We start from the raw sequence: 12,281 nt of genomic DNA on the forward strand, positions 1-12,281 counted from the left end.
TACAGCCTCTGGTCTGTTATTAAAATTCTGACTTGGTATTACCAGACACATTTTTTTCCAAATCAGCAGCTTTACATCTGTTACTACTGCTGCCAGAACTTTTCCACTTTTCCAAGAAGGGAAGAGAGAGGATAGTTTCCATACCCCACCTTTGCATCCTCTGCAGTAAAATGAAATTAATCATCCCTGTATTTTGAATGCAGGGCAGAGGCTCAATGCAAAATCTGAGGTAGTGTGAGCATCCTTTCACAAATCTCACAGCACAATGCTGTGCCATCAGGGAACTGCTGAGCACAGGGACCTTTTAGAAATTCCATCCCGCATCGGAACAGGCAGTGTTTGAGGGATGATGTCCTCCTTGTACAAAACCTACAGTCATGCAATTCCCTAGGCCTGACACAGGGGCAGCCAGGAGGCCAGAGGTGGGATCCTTGAGAAGAAAACCAGTAGGACAATCAAGATGAGGACCTTGAGGATAGCCTTGGCTGCTTTCCATTCCAGAGGCATGACTCAGGCAGCAGCAGCAAACTGGAAGAGCTGAAGGCACCCTGGCAGTGCCAGGGACAGGAGGAGATGGGAGCAACAGCTGCTAAGGGCCTGTCAGCCAAAGCCAAAAGATGGGGAGAGCTTGATGGCAGCAGTGACAGCTGCTGAGGCAGTAGTCACAGCGACTGGGTGTGAAATTTGGCCCAGTCCCTGTGGCCTCTCCCTGTCTCCTCCATTTTCCTGGGGCAGGAAGAAGGGCAGGATGGTCATGGCAAAACAGAGAGAGAGAGAGCAGCCTCCCTACAGCCTCCCTTGTGCCTGCACTGCAGCTTCAGCACCATGGGCAGGACAAGCAGGGCCCTGCTACACAGGACTCCTCACAGGCATCAGCATGAGCTGCCCACCCAGTGACCTGGTCTGCACCACCCAGGCACAGCAAGGATTTGGGGAATGCTGCAGCATTTCCAGGGAGCTCTGCAGACACAACTTCTTTAACAGCTTACATTTGGGGGTTTAGGCACCTGCAGAACTTACACTGGCTGGGCTAATGTTAGGGTTTTGAGAGGAGGGGAGTAGGGTTAATGAATCTTCGGTTTAGAGCTTTTTTAAACAGGCAATCATACTGGCTCTTCTGTCATAGCTGCCAAATAAAAGTCCAAAAGGCAAAGGCCTTCTGAAAAACATCAAGGTGTTTGGATGCACTGCTTACTCAACCAGCCTCTAGTTGCAAGAGTTTCTAATTACCAGGCATTACTACCAAAGTGTACACTGGGACAAAGTTTTCCATTTACAGGCAGTTTATCTTTGGAATACAGATAACAGTTAAAATTTAGAGAATGTGAAGTGTAGCTGATAGTCACAGCTTCACAGCACAAGATGTGTCAGCAACACTCTCTGGCATTCTGACTACAGGTGTAATGGATTTCCCTGATTAACCCACCACTGGTGTAAAGGAGGGGGCAGTTCTGGTCTCTCTGTGCAGTGTTTCTGAGAAGGGAAATGTCCCACGTTTTCATCAAACTTGTCTCAGGATACACATAAACTCACTGATCCTCTCTGCAGAATTTTTCCTCAGCCTCACTCAGCAGATGAACAAGCCACCACTCCTTCAGCATGATGAAGATCTTGTTCAACCCACAATTAAAAAAACCCCAACAAATAAACAAAACCACATGGAAGAGCATATCCAGAGTAATATAGAAAAGGACTAGGAAGCATCTTTAAAAGCAGTTACCAAAACAGATTTCCAACTGCATTTTACTCTGAATTACTGAAATTAGCATTCAGCCTCCCTAGAACCCACCCATATCAGAAGGAAATGAGATGGCTTTCCAACTACATGTACATCTAAAACTGGTAGAGGATTTCAGATGACCACCATCTTTCAAGCATTACATAAGGAAGACTGTCCAACCTCACCTCCAAGCAGGTGGACAATGAACGTTCAATCCATAATGACAATCACTTAAAGAAAAGGATTCTTGCCTTTCCACAAAGATGCAGGTAAGTTAAGATCTCCAGCACACTTTTCTCCTATCATTAAATCCTGTTAGTCTCAGAACCTGTGTTAAGGATCTGCTAGAGCAGTAAACCTTTGCTAGGACTTGAAAGCAATTCAGCCACATTGCAGTTCCTTGATAGAACACACTTGCTGTACAAGGGGTATCTCCATGCCAAATAAGTTACTTCTTGAAATGCCATTCATACAACTTTATAGAAAAAACAATTACTTATGCAATTAACCTGAAGGAGGTCAGATTTCAAAAACCTGCATTGTGCTGTACAGATTATCATTGTCTGTTTATCATCTCACATCCCACTGCCAGCCATAACTCTTGCTTAGTATTACATTAAGGGAAAACACAAGATGCATTTTTAAATATCTTACTCCACTTTACCAAAATCCCATTGTTTGTACAGAAATTTGTACCCATTTCTGTTTGTACAGAAATTAGAATTTATATTATCAGTTGCCTCTCTAAAACCATGACCAAAATTACCTGCAAACAAAATTAACTCTACACCTGCAGGTTAAGCCATCATTCTCCAGCTAGTCTAATTCTTGTAATTGCTATCAAGATTGTCCTTTCAGTTTTAAGAAAGAAATACTGTGAGTAGTACATCTTTCCAAATAAAATTTCTAACCAGAAACATTTTGCAACCCTAAAAATGTATTTATGATTTAGTTTGAAAAGAAAGATATGCATTTCCCAGACTATTTTCCCACAGCCAAAAGAGTATATCTAAAGTTAAAAGAAAAGAATAAACAAAATTAAGTGGATTTGTTACTCTTTTTTCTTCCTCTACTCACAATATCTGTTCTGTCTGTAGTACATGTCCAAGGTCAAGTATTTGGGACCTTTATTTAGCTGAAAATGAATCCTCCTCTTAGCGGGTGTTACTGCCAGTTCAAATGTCCTCCCACTGTCAAACAAATACTGATAGTGCTGTACTGAGCTAAAAACTTGCACCCCATACTAGATAAATGTGTCATTTTCAAGTTTTAAGGAAAATTCAAATATTTTTTCCACAAAGAAAAACATAATATTGAAGTTCAACAACTGCAAATTCTGATTTAAGTATAATGTCTGTTATACTTGCTCCAGATGGAGTTACACAGCAGAAAGCATTGCTATCAATGGACACAAAAATCACACAGAAAAAACTATTCATAAATACCTGGGTTTTTCTGGGTACACACTCCTGTTGCTTTTCTTTTCCACTGAGCCCCTCACAATTCAGTCACCAATTGTCAACCTTGGCTGCCAGCAACGTCTTTCCTAACAGCAGTCAGCTGCCAGCTCTGAGAATAGCAGCTGCCTGTTTCATTAGAGGAGTAGAAACAGCCTGAGTTCTGGAGAGCCCCTCGTTAGCTGAGCCCAGTTACATCTGGTGCTTAATGACCCTTGAGAGCCATCATCTATTTTTATAAAGTAATCTCAGTGAAGTATGGTAAAAAACTATCTAGATACTAATTCTATAAATAAGTAAACCCAAAATAGAGAGAGTCTATAGATAATTCTAAATAGGTAGGTTCTAAATACTAGGAGATAGTAGATACTAATAGATAAATTCTACATAGGCAAATTCTAAATACTAACAATAAAATGCTACTAAATAGATGAATTGTAATTAGATAGCTAGATTAATTCTAAATAGCTACTTTCTCCTTTAAAAAATTGTTTTACACTCTGACCTAGAGGACTCAAGCCTTCCTTCAAGGGAGAAGCCAATAGCTGCCAAAAGAAAGGAAAAGGACTGAGTGAGTCTATGTTAGTGATCAGAAATTCTGGATTTTAAGCACTTTAGCCTAAAACAGCCAAGCAGACCTGGCCTCTGTTGGCTTTGTCTGGGCAATGCTCCATGTCAACACCATTATTTTATAGCAAGTTTTTCCATATAGTCTCTGATTTTCCCCAAAGCTGCATTCTTATTTCTAAAATGGCAACCTGCAGGCTTGGAGGGATGAGGTGAGGAGGAAACAAAGACTTCCACCTGAAGGAAAAACATCTTTAGCTGGATCATGAGCCATGTTTGCCTAAGGAGCAATGGCATGAGAATTTCAGATGTACTTACCCTAGCCAGAGGCACTGGTCAAGTTATCCCTGCTATCCCATCACTGACAAGCACTTCCAAAATAAAACAGCACAGCAATTTTTGGGATAACCAATTGACAGCAGTTCAGCGCTGCTCTTTCTCCTGCATCTGCCCTGGAGGACAACTCTGTTATCCTGGCTTACCAGGAACTCTTCAGCCCATCTCCTGGGATCCATCTGGAATATTCCTCCATGCAGAAACATTGGGTTCATTCACTAAAGTTTTCTCAGACAAAACAATTCAGGATACCACAAAATATTTTGGGTTAGAAAGGACCTTAAAGACCACAGAGTTCCATCCCCCCCAAAGGAGGGGGGATATCCACAAGAGAGACTTCGTTTTTTGGGGGCACATATGAGAACAGAGTAAGGAGCTGTTTCCACATTGAATTCTGCTTCTGGCAGTACTCCAATCACAACTTGCTTCCCACTCCTTCTCTCAGCTTTGTCAGCACACAGAAGGGACTACATCTGAACCACAGCAAAAAGTGAGCAACCTGCTTCCAAGTAAAGGAAAAACAGTCTGCTGAGAGAGCTGCTTTTACAAGATGGTAAGGAGCCATTCTGGACCCAAACTTTGGAATCCAAGTGCCTGTCCCTGATAGCCACAACTTCTACATCTGGTATAAAATCATCCATTAATCATAGTTTTAAATATTATTTTCTGAACATTAATAGCAGTATTGAACATATTCAGGGTAAGCCTGCTGCATACAAGAGAAAAGAGCTGCAGGAAGGGCACTTGCTTCAAATCATGGTCCCAACCCACCAAAACTCCACGAAAACGAAAGAAACTTTAAAAGCAATAGTTGATCAATATTTTATTTAACAAAAAGATCAGTTATCGAACATTTAATGGTATCAAACTCAAAAAAATATTTCACTGCACTTTTTTAAAGAACTGCATTAAAAACCAATATAAAATGTTCTCAGCCAACTGAAATACCAATTTTTAGAAAGAGCATCTCAGGGAGCTTACATCCCACATGTACAGACCAAGGAAAGCAAGAAACTAGACACAAAGCTTATAATGGAAAGACAACTCCCTGCCCACTCCTCCTTATCAGTGTCTCACTCTATGTGTTTGTGTTCTTGGCATGCTGTGTACTGAGGGGGATCCCAGGGCCTCCCAGAAAATGGGTCTGTTTGGTGTATTTAGTAGGGAGCAGCTCTGCTGCATTTGTCGAGCTAACGGGGGTGACTGCCTTGAGTCACAGCATCTGAGCAGCACACCCAGGGCTGACTTTGTGTTGAGGGCTGGGCCAGAACGTTAGCACACACAAACAGATGGGGCTGTTTCTTGATTCTATCACTGTCTGTCTGTTTGTTTGCCACTGCAGACTGCTCTGCTGCTTAAACTGTAAGTACTTACTCCTTAATCTATCAATTCCCAAAATAGGAGACAGAAGGCAAACACAAAATCAACTGTGTCCAGTATTTATGAAAGCATTTAGACCCTGTATGTTAATATTTAATGTCTAACAAAACTATAAATGAGGTTGCAACAAGAAAGGTTTTGGAATGACTGATGGGAACACTGGCCAGCAAGAGTCAAGGTTACTAATTCAGCAGAGTACAGATGGTAGGAAGCTTTTAGTCCATGAGGTAAAAACCCAACACATACATGGTATCAGTTCTAGGTCTGTTTAATTTAAGTCACAGCTTATGTAAATTTTGCAATGGCACAGCCATGTTTCTGCAATTTGCAAATCAGATTTTCTGCTGGCAAAAATCCATGTGAGTTTGTTCATTTACTGGGAAGAGTGCTCATGCCTTCTGAAAGGAACTGGGATCAAAAGCGGACAACTTTTACAGGTTATTGTTATGGGGAATATTTTGGTTCATTTTCCTACACAAATATTTCTGATACAGAAGGTTTTTTTAAACTCTTTTAAAAGCACTTGGTAGGTTTTCTCTGTACCATCCACCCAACTGACCGTGAATTGTTCAATGAGAACTTTGGATCTTTAGCATAAAAGCAGACCCCACACACACATGTGGTTCACGGCACCACATACAGCAGGACACTCCTTACCTGTCTATACGTCCCACCTTGAGGCACTTAACACTTTTTTCAGATATACCTAACAATTCCAACTGAAAATCTGCTCCTATTTTAACAGCCTGCCCACACCCAGGCAGAGGCAGACACAGGCTATCCGAGGGCTATCCTTCCAGAACCATGCTTGCCAAAACTCCTTCTGGTACACGTGTTTGAACAGCAGGTCAGCTCAGGATTCTTGGTTTTTTCCTTATCTTTACAGTTCATCGTGCTCCTCTCTGGCCTCCTGATCTTTCAACTTGAATTCTTCAGCAGTAACTTTACCATTTCCATCCCGGTCTTGATTGGTGAACATATTTTTAACAATCTTCTCAAAATCAAAGCCAGGAGCTAATTTTCCCTTGCCAGTATCAACTTGAGTTTGGATGTACTCTGAAAACTAAAAGGGGGGAAAAGCAGAAGAAAACAGCTCACAGTGAAAAGGATATTTGAAAATGAAAAGCACCCAGTATTTTACTACTTATTAAGTGTACACAGGACACTGTTACTACTCTATAAAGTTTCCCATCCAAACTGGACTAATTAGAACAGACACATGAGGTTAAATGACTCTCTGTGGAGCTCAGCAGGGATTTCCTCACTCATTCCAGTGGGTTTTGGACCCATAACAAGAAAAGTTCTTTTTCATCATTTAGGAGGAAGATGGGTTGGACATCTGGACATAGGAACAGCTCTATACAGATGGAGGGCAGTAATTTTGCATGGCAATACATGAAGCTCACTGTAAAACAGAAACCCACCTGCATCTTAGAGGGAGCAACACACAAGGGTGATTGCTGATGTGGACAGCAACAGCCTAACCCCACCTCTTTCTCTAAACCAGTAAAAGCTTTTTTTCTTCTCTGCAAGGACAGACGTAAACATAAGAGAGAAGATGGAGACGGAAGGAAAACAAAGAGGCGGTAAAGAGTGCTAGGAAAATGGAAAACAAGAATTTGATTTTACCATATTAGTTTTTAAATCCTCAAAGGCACTTCATGCTGTTCCACAAGGCCACAGCCTGCCCTGTGAGCACTCAGGCAGCACCACTCCAGGGAAAAAAGAAGGGACAAAGAAGAAAAGACAAAACAGAAGGATAGAGAAAGGTGACAAAGAAGACTTCAGAAGAGAATAAAAAAATAGAATTTGAGTTAAAAGAAAAAGCAGAGGAACATCTCACAGAGGCTTATGTTATCAGAGGCGCTGTGGCAAAAGCAAGTGGCTTTCAACTGAGGCACACAATGACATCCTCACAATGCAGATTTTAAAAGCAAGCAAGGGGAAATTCTGAATTTCTCTGTGACTGCACAGCACACAATTCACATGTGTAAGGAGTGGCCACTGGCACTGCCAGGCTCCAGAAGAGATTAGACAGTTCCTGGATGCACTGCTGCAGGCTCAGCTTTGGCTCACAAATTCACCACAAACTGTCAATTAACACTGAGACAGACACCAAGAAGGCTGACACAGCAAAGGAACGTTGGATACCAACTCTGCCTCTTACACTTACGTCCTAAGGATTTGTTGCTGACCAAGGAAACCACAACAGAAACTGATTTTATGCAGTATGACCATTCTTACAGTCGTTTTTTCTTTAACTCAAAAGCTGAATAGCCTTGTTTTAGCTGATACCTTGCCTTCCCGTTCCCTTGATGACAAACAGTATTCCAGAAGAAGAGAAGAAAATGAGGAAAGACTCCATCCTTCAACATTGGTATAGATAGTGGTAGAAGAGAACCACTGTAGGTGGTTACATCATCTCAGCTTACCTCCTCCAAAAGAACCTCTCCATCATGATTCTGGTCTATTTCTTCAAAAAGGTTGGGAGAGACTTCCCCATTCCATACAAACATGTATCCTTCAGGCAAGCCGGACACCAATTCCAGCAGTTCGATGTCGAAAACCAATACAGCACTACCAGGCACTTCTCCTTCTGTCACAACAAATGGCAGAGGGGTATTTATCCTCACTTACATTGAAGGGGATATTTCCCTTTAATCCACAATGAAATTTATCTTCTCCTCCAAAAGGCACTTCTCTAGTGTGATCAAATCTTCCTGATCACTTCACGAAGGGTGATCATAAAAGGAACCTTCCATAATAAAACTTGAGGAACTGGAACAGACTGCCCACAGAAGCATGGATGCCCCATTCCTAGGAATGTTCAAGGCCAGGTTGGGATGGGGCCCTGAGCAAACTGTTCTAGTGGAAGGTGTCTGCCCATGGCAGGGGGCTTGGAACTAGCTGATCTTAAAGGTCCCTTCCAATCCAAACCATTCTATAAGTCCATGATTCAAACTGCATCCTTTTTTTTTTATACTTTCAAAAACTAAACTTGTGGGAATAATCCATTTTTTTCCTTTATCTTGCCAATACACTAAGTATCAGCATACTGCTGAGACTCAACAGCCTGGGATATTACCTCAGGGAAACCATAGAAGGAGTTTAATTTAGTGTTGAAAAAGAAAAATCAAGCTCACCTCTAATCTGTTTGCAAGAGACTGCAAACAAACAATTTTTTCAGATAGCTGGGTATATACCAACACAATAACAAATCATACAGTGTTTCAGAACGTGTATCAAATGTACCCTGAACAATGGCAAATACTTATGACAGGTATTTTACACAGCAGACTTTTCACGTTATGAGGAAATTTTCAATTTATTACATATAGCTATGCAATTATATATAATGTATAATAGATAAAATCTTGTATAAAATATTGTATATATATTAAACGCCTAATTTTTTCACAGAAGACAGGTACAAGTGGAAATGCATTCTAATCTCTTAATGCAAATTAATTCTCCATTAAGCTCTGTACATGATGCCTGACAGTCTTTATAAACAACAAACTTTTCTGGAGCTACTCAAAGAACACAGTAACTTATGCAACTGTTTCCATACACATCAGAATTTGGTGATCTTGGTGACCTCATGATAGACTCCTTTCCCTCAAACCTTTTAACCAGCAAGACCAGAAACAACGTACCTGGACATAAAAGTTCTTGTCACTTCTAGATCATTCTTTTTATTACTGCTGTCCACATCATTAAAAATTGATAAGTCTTAATGCCCTAAAGCTGCCTCAAAATGTATTTGTGTTGGAGTTTTAACTGCACCAATACACTGTTTCACATCTTAGTTTATGTACCATCTTCTGAATTCCCTAACATATTAGGGCTGACCAGTTCCCTACGGCTCTGTCTCCTGAATAACATGCTGCATGTCCAAACACAAGCACCCAACTCCCTGTCATGGAAAACAGTGTTTGCATCCCTCTGCAACACCAGGCTGCCTGGAGCTTTCTGTTCTGACAAAGCAACATTACTGGGGTCACGTGCTCCCTTCTGCACTCTGATGGTCTTTCTGCTGGCCACAGCAACAGCATGGCTTGAAATGCAACACAGACAGCATGTCCACTGGGGAACAGGGAGGAGGGGGAGTGTCTAAAATAAGGACATGAAAAACCTCAAAAAAAACCAAACATTCAGGCAGCTAATAAAACATGCATGCCTGTGTTTCAGTCACTCTAGAGATGCTAAGTGGATGTACACTCACCAACTCCATCTTCTCCATAACCAAGGTGAGGTGGGATAACGACTGTCCGTCGTTCCCCAACACACATGTCCTGAAGGCCCATGTCCATCCCCAGCACCACCTGACCAGAACCCAGAACTATGTTGTAGGTCTTGCCAAGGCTGTGTCTGGAAAGGAAGGAAAAAGGAAAAAAAAGGAAAAAAATCAACACAAAATAGAAAATTTCTGTTGTTCAAAATTACCACAGAAGTAGTAGTTTCTAGTAGTGTCCTGTCATTGCCAAAAATTAACTTAGTACCCCATGCTTTATTCTACCAAACAGTTACCCAAAGTTGTTCTCAAGTTACAGCCAGCACCAAACAGACAAGTCTCTGCTGCTGACATGTCCTCTGGCACTAAAATTATAGGCTTCTTGGATGAAATCCAATTAAAATCATTAATTGTGCCAATTACAACCCCAAGGTATTTTATCTTGAAATAAGGGCTTTTGCCTTTCCCTATTTTTAACTGTTGTAATTGGACTTTTCAGCAGATGTGAGAATTCCAGATGTACATTCATCCCAGGACTACCAACTCCATGGAGGGACCTGAGTGCATTCTCATGGATCAACCATCTTCAATGAAATCAGTCACTATAATGTAGTAGCTATTAACACAAATATCCACTACTACTGCTATTTAACCATATTAAACTTTGAATTATACCTTGCTGCCCATGGCTCATTTCTAAAGTTAGAAAATATCACCAGTTAAAAGCCCAAAAGTCAAACATATATTGTGATTCTAAAGGCAGAGTGTGCAGCATTAAGACTCTTTATTCTATTGGTTGCCTTTCTTTGGTTATTTGGCTTGGCTGTGCCTCTGCAGGACATGCTTGTACAACAGAGTATTATTTGGAAAGAAAACAATTCAGGGGCTGAGAGGTCAGCCTTAAAATTAGGAGCACATGATTCACAATCTTTCATTCTCTAAAAACTACTGTGAATAAGACGGTCTTGACATCCCTTGGTTCCTGCTACAAAATGGAAATTGAGCATTCCTGACATATAAACTGTTTTGAATCCAAACACATCACTTGTATACATCCTTGCCTACAGCACTGCTCCACGTGCTCCAAATTAGGGCAGCTTTTCAGCTCTGCAAGCTATTGTGTACACTGTGAAACTCATGAGCTACTTCCTGTGTTAATTATAACCTGGATAAAAATAGCTTTTCCGAACTTCCCTTCCAAAAAATAAAATATTGTTTGGATGACTTGCACTATTCCAAAGATTAAGGCAAAAAGAAAAGGAAGCTAACAGAAATACTCTTGTAGGGTCACTTCACTGCTACATGAGACAGACTGGAGCAATCTTTTGCTTCCCTCATAAATCTACCGCCAAGAAAGAGGAGGAAAAGCCATAATATTCTCATAGTTACAATCAAGGCCTCTGATAGATTCTCCATGCTGACACTTAAAGCCACACTACAATACAGGAGCAGCAATGTGTGCCACAGACATGACAGGTGAGCATTTACTATAAACCACACACTGCAGACCTCTCTCAGGAGCACTGAATCAGTACAGAGCACAAATACTACCCAAGAAACTGAATAAACCTGGACAGTTCATTCATGGTGAGACCTGTGTTGCCTTGGCATGACTCACCTAGACACCTGAGCTGGCCCATTTACACAGAATGCCATGCAACAAGTTTCATCACTCCACACATACTGTTTACGTTCTTCTCCAACACACTCCTACATCCTTTTTGTTCTTGGTTCTCTCATTATGCTATGACAGATTGTCTTTAAGTTCCCCTCCTCCTATGTACCTTTGGCAGGCAGCCATAAAGAGAAAAATATATTCGACATAAATGTTCAGTTAAAAAAAAAATCTTCATTGTCACAGACACATTTTATGAAAAATCCTTTTGCTAGGATTTTTTCTCCCGAGAAGCTGAGAGGCCTCAGAAATGAAATTTAAACAATAATTATCTGCTGCTGTGGAATGCAACGGGTGCATCTTTGATTGGTCTCATGTGGTTGTTTTTAATTAATGGCCAATCACAGTCAGCTGTCTCAGACTCTCTGGTCAGTCACAAGATTTTATCATTCCATTCCTTTCCTTTCAAGCCTTCTGATGAAATCCTTTCTTCTATTCTTTTAGTATAGTTTTAATATAATATATATATAATAAAATAATAAATCAGCCTTCTGAAACATAGAGTCAAGATTCTAGTCTCTTCCCTCATCCTGGGACCCCTGAGAACACCACCACACTTTATTCCCTGCCAGATTGCTTTGCAGGGAATTCATCCTTGCCTTCACTGCTGCTGGGAGCATTCTCCTCACCAGGGCACTCAAATACCTACGTGGAGTCCAGCAGGGTTCCATCCAGGAGGGAAGCATTGTAGTGGTATTTCAGGTAATCCCCCTTCTTGCTCAGCACGGTGCAGTTGGAAGGTTTGTAGTGAACGGTGATGCTGACCGAATCCGAGGGGTTGTGGAAGTCCACCACGTGGATGTCAAAGACCAGCACTGCAGATCCTGGAATCTTTCCTAAACAGGAAGCACATTAGACAAATAGAGGAAGAAACAGTACCCAAAGAGGCAGATGATGTTCAGGTACTGCACC

The 12,281-nt window shown here is 41.2% G+C and overlaps 1 protein-coding gene across 1 annotated transcript in view; it reads right to left on the reverse strand.

The window, feature by feature from the left end:
- Positions 1 to 4,877: 4,877 nt before the first annotated feature.
- Positions 4,878 to 12,281, reverse strand: part of FKBP9 (FKBP prolyl isomerase 9) — a 17,991-nt gene continuing 10,587 nt past the window's right edge. Inside the window, exons 7-10 of the mRNA XM_005423913.3 lie at positions 12,019 to 12,205; positions 9,686 to 9,831; positions 7,893 to 8,056; positions 4,878 to 6,523 (exon numbers count right to left, since the gene is read on the reverse strand). Of these exons, the coding sequence (XP_005423970.1) occupies positions 6,341 to 6,523; positions 7,893 to 8,056; positions 9,686 to 9,831; positions 12,019 to 12,205 (680 nt within the window). The 3' untranslated portion in view covers positions 4,878 to 6,340. The remainder of the gene's footprint in view (positions 6,524 to 7,892; positions 8,057 to 9,685; positions 9,832 to 12,018; positions 12,206 to 12,281) is intronic.

This window comes from Geospiza fortis, unplaced genomic scaffold, assembly GCF_000277835.1.
Source record: "Geospiza fortis unplaced genomic scaffold, GeoFor_1.0 scaffold346, whole genome shotgun sequence".
Classification (NCBI taxonomy): Eukaryota; Metazoa; Chordata; class Aves; order Passeriformes; family Thraupidae; genus Geospiza; species Geospiza fortis.